General features: G+C 37.0%; 1 protein-coding gene across 1 annotated transcript in view; it reads left to right on the top strand.

The window, feature by feature from the left end:
- TEX11 (testis expressed 11) overlaps positions 1-20906 on the top strand; it is a 210130-nt gene that overhangs the window by 56326 nt on the left and 132898 nt on the right. The window contains exon 9 of the mRNA XM_086389929.1: positions 6954-7034. Coding sequence (XP_086246055.1) covers positions 6954-7034 — 81 coding nt within the window. The remainder of the gene's footprint in view (positions 1-6953; positions 7035-20906) is intronic.

The following is a 20906-nucleotide window of genomic DNA, read 5'->3' as shown; positions in this document are numbered from 1 at the left end:
CAGCGTTTCTCATGATGTACTCTGCATATAAATTAAATAAACAGGGTGACAATATACAGCCTTGACGAACTCCTTTTCCTTTTTGGAACCAGTCTATTGTTCCATGTCTAGTTCTAACTGTTGCTTCCTGACCTGCATACAGATTTCTCAAGAGGCAGATCAGGTGTTCTGGTATTCTCATCTCTTGAAGAATTTTTCACAGTTTATTGTGATCCATACAGTCAAAGGCTTTGGCATGGTCAATAAGGCAGAAATAGATGTTTTTCTGGAACTCTCTTGCTTTTTCTATGATCCAGCAGATGTTGGCAATTTGATCTCTGGTTCCTCTGCCTTTTCTGAAACCAGCTTGAACATCAGGAAGTTCTCGGTTCACATATTGCTGAAGCCTGGCTTGAAGAATTTTGAGCATTACTTTACTAGTGTGTGAGATGAGTGCAATTATGTGGTAGTTTGAGCATTCTTTGGCATTGCCTTTCTTTGGGATTGGAATGAAAACTGACCTTTTCCAGTCCTGTGACCACTGCTGAGTTTTCCAGATTTGCTGGCATATTGAGTGCAGCACATTCACAGCATCATCTTTCAGGATTTGAAATAGCTCAACTGGAATTCCATCACCTCCACTAGCTTTGTTTGTAGTGATGCTTTCTAAGGCCCACTTGACTTCACATTCCAGGATGTCTGGCTCTAAGTCAGTGATCATACCATCGTGATTATCTGGGTCATGAAGATCTTTTTTGTACAGTTCGTCTGTGTATTCTTGCCATCTCTTCTTAATATCTTCTGCTTCTGTTAGGTCCATACCATTTCTGTCCTTTATCGAGCTCATCTTTGCATGAAATGTTGCTTTTGTATCTCTGATTTTCTTGAAGAGATCCCTAGTCTTTCCCATTCTGTTGTTTTCCTCTATTTCTTTGCATTTATCGCTGAAGAAGGCTTTCTTATCTCTTCTTGCTATTCTTTGGAACTCTGCATTCAGATATGCATGTCTTTCCTTTTTTCCTTTGCTTTTCGCTTCTCTTCTTTTCACAGCTATTTGTAAGGCCTCCCCAGACAGCCATTTTGCTTTTTTGCATTTCTTTTCTATGGGAATGGTCTTGATCCCTGTCTCCTGTACAATGTCACAAACCTCATTCCATAGTTCATCAGGCACTCTTATCTATCAGATCTAGGCCCTTAAGTCTATTTCTCACTTGCACTGTATAATCATAAGGGATTTGATTTAGGTCATACCTGAACGGTCTATTGGTTTTCCCTACTTTCTTCAATTTAAGTCTGAATTTGGCAATAAGGAGTTCATGGTCTGAGCCACAGTCAGCTCCTGGTCTTGTTTTTGCTGATTATATAGAGCTTCTCCATCTTTGGCTGCAAATACTATAATCAATCTGATTTTGGTGTTGACCATCTGGTGATGTCCATGTATAGAGTCTTCTCTTGTGTTGTTGGAAGAGGGTGTTTGTTATGACCAGTGCATTTTCTTGGCAAAACTCTATTAGTCTTTGCCCTGCTTCATTCTGTATTCCAAGGCCAAATTTGCCTGTTACTCCAGGTATTTCTTGACTTCCTACTTTTGCATTCCAGTCCCCTATAATGAAAAGGACATCTTTTTTTGGGTGTTAGTTCTAAAAGGTCTTATAGGTCTTCATAGAACTGTTCAACTTCAGCTTCTTCAGCATTACTGGTTGGGGCATATACTTGGATTACTGTGATATTGAATGGTTGATGTCAGTGTTCAGAGTTGTACTTTTCCTCAGTTTGGCTTATAGGTTTCCTTCTTTTGTCACCATGCTGTTCGGTGTGCATTTTAAGTTGACAAAATATAAGCTGGAATGAGTTTACTCTCTGAAATTATGTAATTCTGGAAATGAAAGAGAACTTAAAAATTATCTAATCTTATTTTTTAACATCTTCACAGAAATATAATTCATATACTGTAAAATTCACACATTTAAAAATACAATTCAATGGTTTCAGTATATTCATACAATTGAGAACTTTTAGCACAATCTTAAGTTTAAAACATTTTCATTACCCCAAAAGAAATCCCCTATACATTGCAGTCATTCCCTATTCCTCCTGACCGCTGCTGCTAAGTCGCTTCAGTCGTGTCCGACTCTGTGCGACCCCATGGACTGCAGCCCACCAGGCTTCTCCACCCACGGGATTCTCCAGGCAAGAACACTGGAGTGGGTTGCCATTTCCTTCTCCAATGCATGAAAGTGGAAAGTGAAAGTGAAGTCGCTCAGTCGTGTCTGACTCTTAGCGACCCCATGGACTGTAGCCTACCAGGCTCCTCCATCCATGGGATTTTCCAGGCAACAGTATTGGAGTGGGGTGCCATTGCCTTCCTGACCGCTAGCAACCACTAATCTACTTTCTGTTTTTATAGATTTATCTGTTCTGGACATTTCATATAAACGAGATCATATAACAATCTTTTGTCCTTAGCTTCTTTTACTTAGCATGTTTTCAAATTTAATCTTTAATCTATGTTGTGAAAGTGAAGGTCGTTCAGTCATGTCCAATTGTTTGCAACCCTGTGGACTATACAATCTCCAGGCCAGAATACTAGAGTGGGTAGCCTTTCCCTTCTCCAGGGGATCTTCCCAACCCAGGGATCGAACCCAGGTGTCCTGCATTGCAGGCAGATTCTTTACCAACCGAGCCACCAGGGAAGCCCAAACTATGTTGTAGCATCTATCAGTATTTTTATTACCAAATATTATTGTACTATATGGATATACCACATTTTGTTTATCCATTCAGTTATTGATGAACATATGGAATGTTTTCAATTTGGAGCTATTGTAAATAATTCTACTGTGAACATTCATGTACAGATTTTTGCATGTACATGTTTTTATTTCTCTTGGATACATACCTAGAAATATAATTGCTCAAAAACATGATAACTCTGTTTAACCTTTTGTTGAAACTGCTGGACTATTTTCCACAGTGGCTTTGTACCATTTTACACTTTTGCCACTAGTCTCTGAGGGCTCTAATTTCTTCATATCTAGGAATTTTATAGATTTAGAATTTACATTTAGGACTTGACGCATTTCAAGTTAATTTTCATGTATGGTATGAGATGAGAGTCTATTTGCATTCTTTTGCATGTAACTCTCCAGTTGTCCTAGCACCATTTGTTGAAGACTGTTCTTTCCCCATTGAATGGTTTTATCACCCTTGTCAAAAATTAATTGATCAGAAATGTGAGGATTTATTTCTGAACTGTTGATTCTGTTCCCATTGATCTATATGTTTGTCCTTATACCAGTGCTATGGTGTCTTGAGTACAGTAGCTGTGTAGTCAGTTTTGATATAAGGAAGGGTGAATTTTCCAGCTTTGTTATTTTTCAGGATTATTTGACTCTTCTGGGTCTCTTGCATTTCCATATGAATTTTAGAAAAAGCTTGTTAATTTTTGCAACAAAGCCAGTTGGAATTTTCATAAGAAAACCACTGAATCTGTGGATCAGTTTGAGGAGTATTGCTATCTTAATAATGTTAAGTGTTTTGATCCATGGATATGAGATATTACCCATTTAGTTAGGTTTTAATTCCTTCTCATTTTTTTAAATGATGAAACTGAGGTTCAGAGAGATGATGTGAGTTAATTGAAGATCTAAGACTAGAACCATGATTCTCTGACTTTTAGTCTAACACTCCCTACCCACAACTTTGTTGTTGTTCAGTCACTAAGACATGTCCAACTCTTTTGTGACCCCCCATGTACTACAGCACACTAGGCTCCTCTGTCCCCCATTGTCTCTTGGAGTTCACTCAAATTAGGTTGCTGTAAAAAAAGAGAACCCTTTGTGGTAATTTTGTTTGCTTTTAAATGTTAATATCCTTTGTCAGTTACTTTAATGCAACTACTAAAAAATTGATAAAAAGTCCAGCAGGTCTTGGTCTTATATCTTAACTCTTCTACCAACTCTCTCTATGACTTTGGGGTGTTACTTAACCTCCTCAGGCCTATAAAAATCTAATATTTAAGAGATCACAACTCTATATTATATACTGTGTCAGGGATGCATTTGACTTGATAGTAGTTCATGTGAAAAAGACCTATATGGTTTATTTTATTTACTGTTTTGTTGATGTATAGTTGATGTACAGTGTTATATGTTACACATGTACAATATAGTGATTGACAGTTTTAAAGGTTATACTCCATTTATAGTTATTATAAAATATTCCCATATTATACAGTATATTCTTATAGCTTATTTTATTCATAATAGTTTATACCTCTTAATCCCCTACCCCTATATAGCCCTTACCCCCCTTCCCTCTCCTCATTGGTAACTGCAAGTTTGTTCTTTGGATCTGTGAGTCTTTTTGTTTGTTTGTTTGTTTGTTTTATTCACTAGTTTGGTGCAGTTGTTAGATTCCACATACAAGTGATATCATACAGCATTTTTCTTTCTCTATCTGGCTCATTTCACTTTTTAGCATAGTGCCCTCCCAAGTCCATCTATGTTGTTGCAAATGGCAAAATTTTATTTTTTTATGGCTGAGCAGCGACTTTACTTTCACTTTTCACTTTCATGCATTGGAGAAGGAAATGGCAACCCACTCCAGTGTTCTTGCCTGGAGAATCCCAGGGACGGCGGAGCCTGATGGGCTGCCATCTATGGGGTCACACAGAGTCGGACCCAACTGAAGTGACTTAGCAGCAGCAGCAGCAAGCTTTCTTTATAGTCCAATTCTCACATCCATACATGACTCCTGGAAAAACAATAGCTTTGACAAAACAGACCTTTGTTGGCAAAATAAGGTCTCTGCTTTTTAATATGCTGTCTAGGTTGGTCATAGCTTTTCTTCCAAGGAGCAAGTGTCTTAATTTCATGGCTGCAATCACCATCTGCAGTGATTTTGGAGGCCCCCCCCCAAAATAAAGTCTCTCACTGTTTTCATTGTTTTCCCATCTATTTGCCATGAGGTGATGGGCCCAGATGCCATGATCTTAGTTTTCTGAATGTTTAGTTTTAAACCAGCTTTTTCATTCTCCTCTTTACTTTCATCAAGAGGCTCTCTAGTTCTTCTTTGCTTTCTGCCATGAGAGTGGTGTTATCTGCATATCTGAGGTTATTGATATTTCTCCCTGCAATCTTGATTCCATCTTGTGCTTCATCCAGCCCAGTGTTTCTCATGATGTACTCTGCATATAAGTTAAATAAGCAGGGTGACAATATACAGCCTTGATGTACTCCTTCTCTGACTTGTAGCCAGTCTGTTGTTCCATGTCCATTTCTAATAGTTGCTTCTTGACTTGCATACAGATTTCTCAGGAAACAGGTCAGGTGGTCTGGTATTCCCATTTCTTTAAGAATTTTCCACAGTTTGTTGTGATCCACAAAGTCAAAAGGCTTTGGCATAGTCAATAAAGCAGAAGTAGATGTTTTTCTGGAACTCTCTCACTTTTCCACTGATCCAACGGATGTTGGCAATTTGATCTCTGCTTCCTCTGCCTTTTCTAAATCCAACATGAACATCTGGAAGTTCACAGTTCACGTACTGTTGAAGCCTGGCTTGGAGAATTTTGAGTGTTACTTTGCTAGCGTGTGAGATGAGTGCAATCGTGCGGTAGTTTGAATGTTCTTTGGCATTGCCTTCTTTGGGATTGGAATGAAAACTGACCTTTTCCAGTCCTGTGGCCACTGCTGAGTTTTCCAGATACCACCCTTATGGCAGAAAGCAAAAAAGAACTAAAGAGTATCTTGATCAAGGTGAAAGAGGAGAGTGAAAATACTGGCTTAAATCACAGCATTCAAAAGATGGATCATGGCATCCGGTCCCATCAGTTCATGCCAGTAGATGGGGAAACAATGGGAACAGTAACAGACTATTTTTTTCTTAGGCTCCAGAATCACCATGGATAGTGACTGTATCTGTGAAATTAAAAGACACTTGCTCCTTGGAAGAAATACTATGACAAACCTAGACAGCATATTAAAAAGCAGAGACATTACTTTCCCAACAAAGGTCCATATAGTCAAAGCTATGGTTTTTCTGGTAGTTATGTATGGATGTGAGAGTTGCTCCATAAAGAAGGCTTACTGCCAAAGAATTGATGGTTTTGAACTGTGGTGTTGGAGAAGACCCTTGAACGTCCCCTGGACTGCAAGGAGATGAAAGCAGTTAATCCTGAGGGAAATCAGTCCTGAATATTCATTGGAAGGACTGATGCTAAAGCTCCAATACTTTGGCCACCTGATGTGAAGAGCTGACTCATTAGAATAGACCCTGATGCTGGGAAAGGTTGAAGGCTGGAGGAGAAGGGGACGACAGAGGATAAGATGGTTGAATGGCATCACTGACTCACTGGACGTGAATTTGAGCAAGTTCCGGGGTATGGTGAAGGACAGGGAAGCCTGGTGTGCTGCAGTCCATGGGGTCGCAGATAGTCAGACATGACCAAGCAACTGAACAACCACAAATATATGGATGTGAGAGTTGGACCATAAAGAAGGCTTGTGCATCAAAGAATTTAGTCTTTTGAACTATGGAGCTGAAGAAGATACACCATATTAACAAATTGATCATCTCAATAGATGCATAGAAAGCCTTTGAGAAAATTATGATTTATGATTAAATCATAATTTATGATTAAAAACTCTTCAGAAAGTAGGCATACCTTAACATAATAAAGGCCATATGCAGCCAACCCACAGTAAGCATCCTAAATGGTGAAAAGCTGAAAGCATTTCCTCTAAAGTCAGGAACACGATAACAGTGCCCACTCTCACCTCTATTATTCAACATAATTTTCGTAGTCCTAGCCATAGCAATCAGAGAAGAAAAATAGTAGGAATCCACATTGGAAAAGAAGAAGTAAACAAATCAAGACTTTTTAACAGCAGTTCACATGTCAGAATTGACTTTTAGACATATAGCTTGTTATTCATTTTAACCAGTTACTGACATTTTGTTTTTTGCTTTCCCAGGCAGTTGCTGGAGGGGATTTTCAAAAAGCATCTCGTTGTATACTACGCTGTAAAGATATGTTGGTGAGGCTTCCCCAAATGGTGAGTGAAATCTCTGCCTTCATTCTCCTGTATCACATTCTAGGAAGACTCATTACTACTTCATGTGCTCCTATAGAGTTTATATTTTGTATAAGATTTACTTACTTAGCCAAGGTTTGAAATATTTTGCTTCTTTTGCTCTTTAATAGAACAGGTGTTCTAAAAAGTGATACAGGTTACTTAACATTTCTTTGCTTTCCCTTTTATTGTCAAAATACTTTGGTAATATTTCCTCCATATGTCATGGTATATGATGAAAGAAAGAAAAAATGAGTTTATTGCCCTACTGACAAGGTTGATAGCAGCTATTCATTATCATTGCCATAGTATTTTTCTATATTGGGATTTGGAGGTGTGAGCAGTTTGATAGGATAAATAAAACCTGTTTCTCAGACTGGAGTTCATCAGTATTCCAGAGTAGATAATTTTTAATTTTTCCACTTTATCTCCCTTTTCCATTCTTTCTCCCCTATTTCAGGCCTATGCTTACTTCAGTCTTTACTGTTACAGAGGAGACTGATACCAAAGATAAATTTGGTATCAGGATGGTCTCAGGGCTCCATCACTTGTACCTTCGTGTGAAACTGGTTGTACTTTTCTCTCAAATTCTATGTTATAATGCAGAACTTAATTCAGTAACTATTTATATATTGCTAATATTAATAAATATTAATTTAATTTAATTTATTTAATTAATTTAATTTAATTAATTTAATTAATTTAATTAATAAATATTAATATAAATAAATATAAAATTAATAAATATTGCTAATAAAATTGCTAATAAAATTGCTAATATTAATAAAGAGGTACTCTTCTAGTCTTTAAAAAAATTAAAAACAATTTCACAGTTACAAAACTGTAACAAGAATCATACAAAGAATTCCTATATATCCTTTGCCCTGAGACCTAGTTCAAGTTTTTCAATACTGATCTTTACACAAAATGGATTCTTTCTAGGATTCACTTAGTCTCTAGTCTCTTTCACTGGAAAACTTCCTCACTTTTGCCTTGACTTTCATGACCTTGACAATTTTGAAGATTCCAGAACAGCCATTTTGTAGAATGTGACTTAATTTATTTTTCAAAAATTAAAAAGAAATTTTATTGAGGTATATTTGACATATAACACTGTATAAATTTGAGATATTTCACATGTTGATTTGATACACTTTTAATTTGCAGTATGGTTACTGGAGTAGTGTTAGCTAACACCTTTATAATGTCACATAAATGTCATTTTTTTGTGTTGAGAAGAGTCAAGATCTAGTTCCTTAGCAATTTAAAAATTTAAAGCACAGTATTGTTGACTAAAATCACTATGTTGTACATTAGATTTCCAGAAATTATCTACTAGCTGCAAGTTTAAACCCTTAAACGACGTCTCTGCAATTACCTCTCTCTAACCAAATTAGGGTTTGTTCAAAGATTCCTTATGATTAGACTAGGTTATGAATTTGGGGCCAGAAAATCACAGAAATGATTCTGTTGAATGACATACAAGTTTGATTTATTCTATTGGTGGTGGTGCTAACTTTGATCTCTTGGTTAAAATGGTTTCTTACAGGTTTCAAACTTATGTATTTTTTCCCTTTGTTATTCCTAAGTGTTTTGTGAAATGATGCTCTGAGACTTTGTAAAATCCAGTTTCTCATCCAACTTTCACTATCTGTTGAGATTTCCTGCCTGAATTGGTACTGTGATGGTTGACACGTGGCTATTTTTCTAATTCTATCCTTTCTATATTTATTAGGTGACATTCTAGTATAATTTTTTATTGAGCTAAAATATATATAACATAAAATTTGCCATTTTAACAATTTTTAAGCATGCAATTCAGTGGCACTAAGTACATTCACAGTGTTGTATAACCATCACCACTCTGTACTGATAGAAACTCTGTACTCATTACACAAATACTCCTCATTACTGCCTCCCCTGGTAACCTCTAATTTACTTTCTGTCTCTGTGAACTTGCTTGTTCTAGATATTTTATATAAATGGAATCATATAATATTTATCCTTTTGTGTCTGACTTATTTCATTTAGCATTAATATTTTCAAGGTGCATATCATGGCATGTATCAGAACTGGGTTCCTTTCTATGACTGAATAATATTTCATTGTATGTATATACCTAATTTTATCTGTTCATCAATTGATAGATACTTGAGTTGTTTCCACCTTTTGGTTACTGTGAATAATGCTGTAATGAACATTGGTGTACAGGTATTGGAATCCCTGCTTTTAGCTGTTTTAATCTAAGACTTGAATGGTTGGTAATATGGTAATTTTATGTTTAACTTTTCGATGAACCACCAAACTCTTTTTAATACTGGCTGTACCATTTTACATTCCCACCAGCATTTGAATTGGGGTTCCAGTTTCTCCATACCCTTAGCAACACTTGTTATTGTCTTGGCTTTAAAAAAAATTACTATCATAGCCATCTTAGTAGGTGTGAAGTGGTTTCTCATTGTGCCTTTGGCTTGCATTTCCCTACTAAGTAATGACACTAAGCATCTTTTCATGTGCTTACCAATTATTTTTATAGCTTCCTTGGGACCTATGTATTAAAGTCCTTGGATCTTTTAAAATGGGGATTTTTAAGATTACAACTATATTAATATGATTTTAAATACTGTTATAAATAGTGTTACAAGTTGCTGAACATGAAAATATTTAGCATTTCTACTGGTGCCAGTTTTTACAAAATGCTATGAACTAAAGTGTGTCCCCTCTTGACCCAAACTTATCTGCTGAAGCCTTAACTCTCCATGTGTATGGTGGTAGGGTTTTGGGGAGGTAATTAAGCTTAGATGAGGAAGGGCCTTCATGATGGAGTTAGTACCCTTATAAGAAGGGCACCAGAGAACTTGCTTTTCTCATATCCTCTACCCTATCATGCATGAAGGCAGCTCTGGGAAGAGAGCCTTTACCATAGAAAAGTGATGGTTAAACTTTTAATTTTGGACTTTTGTAACCTTCAGAACTGTAAGAAATTATTTCCTGCTGTTTAAATAAAAACAAAGTTGGGTTGTTTTTCCTACAGTGAAGTATCACCTCATTCTGGTCAAAATGACCATCATTGAAAAGTCTACAAATAATAAATGCTGGAGAGGATGTGGAGAAAAAGGAACCCTCCTACAGTGTTGTTGGGAATGTAAATTGGTACAGCTACTGTGGAGAACAGTATGGAGATTGCTTAAAAAACTAGGAATAAAACTACCATGTGACCCAACAATCCCACTACTGGGCATATACCCTGAGGAAACTGTAATAGAAAAAGATACATGCACTCAAGTGTTCATTGCAACACTATTTATAAATAGCCAAGACATGGAAGCAACCTAAGTGTCCATCAACAGATGAATGGATGATGATGTGGTATATATACACAATGGAATATTACTCAGCCATAAGAAATAATGAAATAAATGCCATTTGCAGCAACATGGATGGACCTAGAGATTAACATGCTAAGTGAAGTAAGCCAGACAAAGACATGTATCGTATAATATTGCTTATATGTGAAATCTGAAAAAGATACTAATGAGCTTATTTAAGACAGAAACAGACTTAGATCAAAAACAAACTTATGGTTACCAAAGGGAAAAGGCTGGGAGGGATAAATTAGGTGGTTGGGATTAACATGCATCTACTACTGTTTATATAAAATAGATAACCAACAAGGACCTACTGTATAGCACAGAAAACTATATTCCATACTCTGTAATAACCTGTAAGGGGAAAGAGTGTGTGTGTGTGTATACATAACCATCTCATCCTCTGTCACCCGCCTCTCTTCCTGCCATCTGTCTTTCCCAGCATCAGGGTTTTTTCCAGTGAGTCAGCTCTTTGCAGCAGGTGGCCAAAGTATTGGAGCTTCAGCTTCAGCAAGTCCTTCCAATGAATATTCAGGGTTGATTTCTTTAGGATTGACTGGTTTGATCTCTTTGCTGTCTAAGGGACTCTCAAGAGTCTTCTTCAACACCACAATTCAAAAGCATAAATTCTTTGGTGCTCATCCTTCTTTGGGGCTTCCCTGATAGCTCAGTTGGTAAAGAATCTGCCTGCAATGCAAGAGATCCTGGTTTGATTCCTGGGTCAGGAACATTTGCTTGAGAAGGGATAGGCTACCCACTCTAGTATTCTTGGGCTTCCCTTGTGGCTCAGCTGGTAAAGAATCTGCCTGCAATGTGGGAGACCTGGGTTTGTTCCCTGGGTGGGAAAGATGGCCTGGAGAAGGGAAGGCTACCCACTCCAGTATTCTGACCTAAGAATGAAAGAGTTGAACATGACTGACTTTCACTTTTACCTTCAGCCTTTTTTATGGTTCAACTCTTACATCCATACATGGCTGCTGGAAAAACCATAGCTTTGACTATGTGGACCTTTGTTGGCAAAGTGGTATCTCTGCTTTTTAATATGCTGTCTAGGGTTATCATAGCTTTTTTCCCAATAAGGAAACATCTTTTAATTTCATGGCTGCAGTCACTGTCTGCAGTGATTTTGGAGCCCAGGAAAATAAAATATGCCACTATTTCCATTGTTTCCTCACTTATTTGCCATGAAGTAATGGGACTGGATGCTGTGATCTTTGGAGAAGGAAATGGCAACCCACTCCAGTATTCTTGCCTGGAGAATCCCATGGACAGAGGATCCTGGTAGGCTACAGTCCATGGGGTCGCTAAGAGTCAGACACGACTGAGTGATTTCACTTTCACTTTTCACTTTCATGCATTGGAGAAGGAAATGGCAAGCCACTCCAGTGTTCTTGCCTGGAGAATCCCAGGGATGGGGGAACCTGGTGGGCTGCTGTCTATGGGGTCTCACAGAGTCGGACACTACTGAAGTGACTTAGCAGCAGCAGCAGCAACGCTTCTTTTCTGGCAGTTAAAAAATTACTTTTGTTAGTGTTTCTTTCGAAGGCCAGATCCTTGGAGTTCCCTACTGTGTCATTTTCTCTGATGTCACTCACTCTTCTGATTCTTCATCTTTTGTATAAAACATGATTTTTTGCTTTGGAAATTTGCATAATGAGGATAACCAACACTGATGTACCATTACTATGTGCCAGGCATGATTCTCAGCATTTTGTAAATATGAATTCATTTAACCTTCACAGTAACCTTGTGACAACCTTGTAGAATGAATATTATTTTCCCCATCATACAGATGATGACTGAGGTAATTTTTTAAAGGGTTTTAGGAGCTTGACCAAGGATATGCAGTAAGTGCTGAAAACTGGATTCAAATTTAGTGATACTCCAGTGTCCTTGCTCTTAACCACTGTGCTTTTTCTCTCTTAATTAGAAATGAGTCGTCTTGTATCCAGTGTTTTAAAATTTCATGAAGTGTCTTGGTGTGTATCTTTTTGTATTAATTTTTATGGGCACTTGAAAAATCCATTTCAATGTAGTAATTCTGTTTTCTTAGTTACTCATTTTGTTGATGTACTCTTCTCTATTTTCTGTTTCAAGAGTGCTTGTTTTAAGATGTTAGATTTCCTAGATTAGTTTCTTAATGTTCTATATTTTCTTACCTGTTTTCCATGTCCTTTTCATTTTATTTTACTATTTAGGTGATTTTCTCAGTTTTATTTTCTAAGTGTTCTCATGAATTTTTCATTTTGATATCATGCTTTTAACTTCCAAAAGCTCCTTTTATTTTTATGAATATTCTGTTTTCATAGCATCTTGTTCTTACTTCAGGGTTGCAATATTTTATTCTCTCTCAGAAGATATTGATAGATTCATCTCCCCTGTTTTTTTCTCTGCATCTGTTTTCTCCAAGGTGATTTTTTTTCCTGTATGTATGTATGCATGTGTTTTGTCTCTGCCTTTGATTATCACTGGATGCTTACATTTATAATAATAACAAAACACTAAAGATCTCATTGGAAGCTCTGGGTTCTCTCTGTAAGATGTTCTGGATGAGCTGATTTGCAAGATGACCTCTTTGCTGATTTCAGTGTCCTTGTTTCTTTTCTCTTGGGTTGGTCAAATTCCTCTTCCAGACTACTCCTTAGTGAATCAATACCTGGCCTCCTGGGTTCTGGAGTCAAGGAGGAGGAAACAGACTTGGGTCTTGATAGTCAATGTGTAAATTTTTACTTGAGCATCCTCTTTTCACTATAGCACCCTTATTCTCAACTGTGCCTCATCTTTCCAAGTTCAGAGGCCTTCAGTTTTGCCCCCTGTAGTCTGTTGGTAGGATCATGGAAGGATAATTGCTTGTCTGATGGAGTGAGGAAAGAGACTTGAGGTCTAACTCCTTTTTAAAGAGACTTTTAACCAATCCTCCTATTTTTAGCTCCACTTTTGTAATGTACCTGGGGTGCTAACTGCTAAATTTTGGAGGAGGATTTAGAAATATAAACTGGATTTTCAGATTTCCCTATTGCTAGCATAGCATTCTGCTTTCTCATGTCTATTAGGTCATTTACTAATTTACCATCTCTTTTCTAGCTTCCAAAATTACATTGGTCTTGGTCTGCCATCATATTGTCTTTATCCTAGTCTATTTGTATTTTTTTTAACTTAATAGCATCAGAAGAATGGAATAGTGAAGAATAAATTTACCCAAGGAGGTGAAAGACTTGTACACTGAAAACTTTTTAAAAAACTGATGGAAGAAATTAAAGCAGACACAAATACATGGAAAAACATCGCATGTTTATGACTTAGAAGGCTTACTATTGTTACAATATCCATACTGCTCAAAACTATCTACAACCTCAATGTCATCCCTATCATAATCTCAATGACATGTTTTGCAGAAATAGAAAAACCATCCTAAAATTTGTACGGAATTTCAAGGGAACTTGAATAGGTAAAACAATCTTGAAAATGAAGAGTAAATTTGGAGGCCTCATACGTCTTGATTTCAAAGCATATTGTAAGGCGAAAACAATCTAAACACTGTGGTACTGACATAAAGATAGACATGGAGGCTAATAAAACAGAGTAGAGAGCCTAGAAATAAACTCTTGTGTATATAGTCAAATGATCTTCAATAGGTATGCCAAGGCCACTCAGTGGGGAAACAGCAGTCTCTCCAACAAATGGCTGTGGGAAAACTATATAAATATATAAATGCAGAGAATGAAGTTGGAGCCATAGCTTACACCATATACAAAAGTTAACTCAAAGTAGATTGAAGAATCTAAATGTAAGAGTTAAAACTATAAAATTCCTAGAAGAAAACATAGGAGAAAAACCTTATGACATTGGATTTGGCAGTGATTTCTTAGATATGCACCAGAAGCATGGGCAGCAAAAGCAAAAATGAACAAAAGTGACAACATTAAGTTTAAAACTTATGTACATCAAAGGAAACAATCAACAGGGTGAAAAGCCAACCTATGAAATGGGAAAATATTTGCAAGTCATATATTTCTGATAAGTGGTTAATATCCAAAATACACAAAGAATTTCCACAACAACAAAAAACAAAGAACCAGAACAGATATTTCTCCAAAGATATACATGGCCAACAAGCATATGAAAAGATGCGACTATCACTAATCATTGGGGAAAAGGAAATCAAAATCACAATGAGATATTGCCTCACACTACAGGACAGTCAAAACAACAAAATAACAGATGTTGATAAGGATGTGGAGAAATTGGATGTGGAGATTGTAAACTGATGTAGATTCTATAGAAAACAGTATGACAGTTCTTCAAAAAATAGAATCACTGTATAAGCCAGCAATCCCATTCTGGGTATATGTCCAATAGAACTGAAAGCAGGTTTTTGAAGAAATACTTGCACACCCATGTTCCTTGCATCATTATTCACAAGAGGTAGAAGCAACACAAGTGTTAATTGACAAATGAGTAGATTGCAAAAAACACAGTGAAATATTATTTACTCTTAAAAAGGAAAGAGCTCTGATAAACTACTACAACATGGATGAGCCTTGAGGATGCTATACTAAGTGAAATAACAGTCACAAAATCCAAGTACTTTATGATTTCCCTTATATGAAATATCTAAAGTAGTCAAACTCACAGGAAGAGAAAATAGAATTGTGATTGCCAGTGGTTTTGGCAGGGGCAAATGAAGGGTTATTAATCAGTGGGTAAAGAGTTTCAGTTTTGGAAGATGAAATAATTCTGGAGATCTGTTACACAGCAATATGAGTATAGTCTATAACACTACCAAATAGTACACTTAAAAATGATAGAGATGGTACATTTTGTTATGTGCTTTTTACCACAGCTAGTAAGTTTTCTTTTATTGTCATTTTACTGGGGTGTTAGGAGGGAGCAGAGGTAATTGTGTGTGCTCAGTCTGACATTTTTAACAGGAATGTAATGCTGGCTTTTTTGTTTTCTCTGTTTTTTATTTCATGTTTAATTTTCCCACCTTCCTGTGGGTTAAATGAACATTTTTAAAATTGCATTTTATCCGTATTATTTTTGAGTGCTGCCATTATAAAGACAGTCCTGTTGGATTTAGGATACACCCTAATCCAGTTTTCCTTGATGACACTACAAAGACCCTATTTCCAAATAAAGACATTCACTGGTTCCAGATGGACCTGAATTTTGGGAGGCGGGCGTTATTCAATTCAGTAGTCTTGATAGCATAAGTTCTTTAACTTTATTCTTCTTCAGCATTGTTTTAGCTGTTCTGGGCCTTTTATTCTTCCATATTCCTTATAGAGTCAATTTTCTTCATAAAGATATTTGACAATAAACTGTTGTCATGTGTGTGTGTGTGTGTGTGTTGCTCAGTCATTTCTGACTCTTTGGGATCCCATGGACTGTAGCCTCTTCTATCCATGGAATTCCCCAGGCAAGAATACTGGAGTGGGTAGCCATTGCTTTCTCCAGGGGATCTTCCTGATTCAAGGATCAAACCCAGCTCTCCCGCATTGCAGGCAGATTCTTTACCATCTGAGCCACCAGGGATAGTGATATCTTAAAGTTTACATTGTTGAGTTGGTTGTCATTGCAGATGCTTTTAAATGTTTGTTTAATATCAACAACTTCTCTGAAATCTTGTGAATTCTGATAATTTTATCTGTAAAATTTCTTGGATTGTTTGCATTTGCATGTTTTTTACTATCTGCTTCTTTTGTCATTATCTTTGTTGCTATCTATTTGACGTTATAAATTAGTAGAGGATAGAGACTTCTCTTTAACATGCTTTGTAGAGTAAATGGACAGTGAACTGGATATTGAAAAATATGAAAGGAGACTCAGGTAGTGGTTAGGGAAAGGAAACTTGTGGTATCTTGCTCAGAGTTAGAGTTGATAAAGAGAAAAGCAAATGTAGAGGGCAGGGGATAGACTGAATTAGAGGTTTCGAGGATATGTAACAGAAAAGTAATTAACTATGCCTTTGTCAGAATGGGGCTACCAGTAAAAGACCTTGAAGTTCATAGTTAAGAGTTTATATTTAGAAGATGATTGATAAAGCTATACTGTTAGAAATATTTTCATTCTAAAGGTCAATGAAATTGTTTTGTGTGCTTTTGATGAACTTAAGATTTAGATGAGACTTGAAAATCTAGGGCAAGAAGTCTTGCGAGAGGAAATGACCAGATAAAGGTTGGAGAGGAGCTAACTGTAGTGTTAGTCACTTAAAAGGAGTTAATGAATTATATAAGCCACCTTTCTTGTTTTCTGATACATCCTTCCTGTATCCCAAAACTAGATTAAGAATTATCTAAGATGTTGACATAATGGCAGAAGGTACTGCTGTATTGTTGTTTAGAGGCAAAGAAATAAAGTGTTTGGAAAATTTTTTCTTAGAGCACCAAGAGAAGTAACTAATGACTAATGAGTTTATTATTACTGAGATATCTGAGGGTTAGAGAAAGCTGAGTAAGGGAGGGATTGGAAGATACATGTCCTAAAGCCATTAAGGAAGAAAGTCAGGTGCCGGGAGCTGGCGAGAGGCACTCCACTCGTGACAGAGGTTATGAGGAAGGAGGCTCGGCATACGCAAAGGCGGGATCGAGCCTCAGGAGTCCCCCTGGATATTCTCGAGCATCTACCCCCAAAAAACCAGAGTCTGCCTACTTTATTGCTTTGTGCTCTCCCCTCTGACTTTACTGGGGGCTGTCCCCCACCACCATCTCACTCTCTCTGACAAAGAGTTAACTTACAGCTCCAATTAATAAAGTTCCTGGGCATTAGGAGTGTTTAAATCTAAACCCCTCAGATAGCTCTCTAACTCTCCTGACAAGTTTACCCAGACTCCTACAGCTATGCATATGATTGTTTACAGTCTCCCAGCCTCGAGAGAGCCACGGGAAGCTTAAGATATTCAAATAGCTTAGAGCCTCTCAGAGAGTTAGAAACTGTCAGAATAAAACTAGTAAAAGATTTCATTGATGAGCCAGTGCTTGCTGCCAAGTTTCCACATCCCTTGTATTGTATCCTTGAATGTGTATTAATTAATATACTTGGTATGTAGAAAAAATAAGTAGTGGCCTTGGTGTTAACAACTTTAGACCCTTAAGGTAATAAATTCTTTCCTTTGTTGTAAACCCATTGCACTTCTGCCCTATAGGAATGCAGTTTTATCTAACACCTTCAGAAGATGGCGCCAAACCTTAAAATAATTACTCTTAGAGAAAATAAGTCTTAAGGTTGACAAACCTTTGTCAAGAGTCATAAAATGTTAATAGGCCTTCTGGCCAGAAGATGATGTAAATCACCTAAACCATTTGTATACGATAAGTTTGTAGGAAAGAAACCCTAGTTTTTGATAAGGATCAAAGACTGCTGACTTTGCATGATTTCACATCCCCTATTATCCTCTATGTGTAACTTAGGGTATAAAAACCCCTGTTGAAAATAAAGCTATGGGCTTTGCTCACCAAAGCTTGGTCTCCCCATGTCATTCTTCTCCTCAATTTCCAGCTGAGTCTCCATCTGGAGCTCAGAGGTCCTCTGCGACCATTTATTTGCCTGCGCTTCTAAGACCCACTCGAGAAGGTGTCTAAGGTGTGGCACCTTCCGCTATTTGAGAGGGCGCCTGTGGCCTCCGTGGTCAGAGATAACCTGGTGTCACAGGTTATATTGATTTTCTGCATAAACCAAGCTACTCTGCCTCTTTTCTCCACTGAATTTTCCTGCTGAGCTATCCTCATTCTATTACTCTCTATATCTTTGATGAATATTTAAATAGTTGCCGACGCCGTCTCCCCTTCAAATACTCTGGATCAGCCGGGGCTGGACCCCGGCAGTCAAGCAATTATCATTTAATTATTGCTACACTATTATACTTTAACAAAATGTAAAAATGCATGATCTATAAATGTTTAAAAGACAACAAAATCACAAAGGAAAATAGCTTGGAATGAAAATAATAGGTCTGCTTTTTCTCTATTTTAAGAATCTAATTTACAAAGTAATATACAGAAATGAAATTATCTGGTTAATTAAAAATAAAAAGTCTTGTATTGAACTCAAAAGTTAGTGATCAAAGTCATTTTTAGCAGCAGTATCTAAGTGAGTTTTAAAAATCATCTGTATAGTCTAATCTTGGCATTGTAAAGTAGGTATTTGGTTGGATCTGTCATTTCTGGGCCAGAGATGTAACAGTGGCTAGAGGTTCTAGAGATTCCATAGTTCTAGTCTCATAAGTCCATTTCTATATGACCAATATACAATAGACTTACAGATCTACCATCTTTGTATTACTTGCAATTGTATATTACTTGCAAAGTGAGATGTTACCACTGCATGGAAGGCTAGGAAAGTATTTTTAAAAGAGATATTTGTATAGATCTTAGTATTTAATACCCCATTATAAATATTTCATGAGGATAGGGATCTTTGTCTGTTTTGTTCATTGATGTATCTTTAATATTGCCTAATATTATAGATATTCCCTGGGTTCGAGACCTGGGTTCGATCCCTGGGTCAGGAAGATCCCCTGGAGAAGGAAATGGCAACCCACTCCAGTATTTTTGCCTGTAGAATCCCATGGACGGAGGAGCCTGGTGGGCTACAGTCCACGGGGTTGCAAAGAGTCGGACACAACTGAGTGACTTCACTTTCACTTTCATAGAAATTCCCTAGTGGCTCAGATGGTAAAGAGTCTGCCTGAAATGTGGGAGACCTGGGTTCGATCCCTGGGTCAGGAAGATCCCCTGGATAAGGGAATGGCAACCCACTCCAGTATTCTTGCTTGGAAAATCCCATGGATAGAGGAGCCTGGCAGACCCCAGTCCATGGGGTCACAAAGAGTTGGACACAGTTGAGCGACTAACACCCTCACATTATAGATAGAACATGTTTAGTAAATATTTATTATTCATAAATATTTTTATTTTATTTATAATATTGTTTATTATATAAATGAATGAGTGAAGGGAACATTATTGATAATTAAAAGATTTTTTGATCATTACAGTGAAATATGTTACAGATCTCTTAGTATATTTATTATACTAAATTAGTGTATTTAAAATGTTAGATATTTTAGTATTTTGTAGGTTTGGTCTTGAGCTTCACAGGTAGCTCAGTGGTAAAGAATCTGAGCTGTGAGTTTGATTCTTGGGTTGGGACAATCCCCTGGAGAAGGAAATTGCAACCCACTCCAGTATTTTTGCCTGGAAAATCCCATGGACAGAGGAGCTTGGCAGGCTATGGTCCATGTGGTCACAAAACAGTTGGACATGACTTAGTGACCAAACCACAACAAAAACAACAAGGTTTGGTCTTATAAATTTGTTATTATTTGGTATTCTTTTCTCCCCTAGAAAGTAGCATTTAATGTAAGTACACTTGAAAGAATTGTGAGGGCAGAAAAAAAGAAAACACTGAGGAAATTGGATAAAGACTCAGTATATTTAATGTTCATCAAAAGTTTTACTTTCCATTTTTCTCTGTATAAGTTAGTTGCAAGCCTTTCTGCAGCAAGTGGGTACAAGCTGCATTATTCCAGTATAGCTGTATAATTGGTGTGGCCCTGTGTGCACCTATGGGATCTGGGGCATGTAATGAGTTAAGCTTTTTCTGTTAAAATGTTGAGAATGCATTTAAATACTTCTGGTTTCTTGCCAGGCCCACATTACCAAGACTATTCTTTAGTTTGGATTTAAATATACAGTAGGTCTGATGTACTCAGGCACGCATATTGAACTTCTGCTTTCTTAATGTACTGTACAAAATTTCAAAGGGAAACATATTTGAAGCAAGACAGCTGTTTACATATTCCTTATGAATAACTTGCCTCAGGATCTGCCTCTGTAGTCTTACTCAGGTAAAACTTATACAAAAGATTCCTTTATATGGGTATGACAGATTCTGGATAGATGATTTCTATAAATACTGGGGGAATATTTGGATAAATTATTAGAATTAAATTTTTTCTTTTATGCCATTTCCCAGTATTTTTAATTTTATTTTTAAACTTTACATAATTGTATTAGTTTTGCCAAATATCAAAATGAATCTGCCACCAAATTCTATAAGATATGACATTGTTGATACAAGGACTGAGATGCTGGTTAATAATCTGTAAGAGTATTTTCCTATGGCATCATTCACATATTGTTTCTACTTTTATCTCAGTTGTAATTTAGGTAAAGAAAATTTTTGTTGTTATTAAGAGACACATTAATTCTTTAAAAAAATAATTTTATTTATTTTGGCTGTTCTGGGTCTTCATTGCTGTGTGGGCTTTTATCTCATTGCAGCAAGTGGGGGCTACTGTCTAGCTGTGGTGCATGGGCTTCTCAATGTGGGAGCTTCTCTTGTTTCAGAGCACGGGTTCTAGGGTGCGCAGGCTTCAGTAGTTGTGGCATGTGGACTCAGTAGATGTGGCTCCTGGGCTCTAGAGTTGTGGCACAACGGCTTAGTTGCTCCGAGGCACATGAGCCTTCCTGAATCAGGAATC

Source organism: Bos grunniens, chromosome X, assembly GCF_055505025.1.
Source record: "Bos grunniens cultivar Pamir isolate PY7600 chromosome X, Bosgru_T2T1.0, whole genome shotgun sequence".
NCBI lineage: Eukaryota > Metazoa > Chordata > Mammalia > Artiodactyla > Bovidae > Bos > Bos grunniens.
The sequence above is the reverse complement of the archived record's forward strand: the minus strand, read 5'-3'. Positions and strand labels throughout refer to the sequence as shown.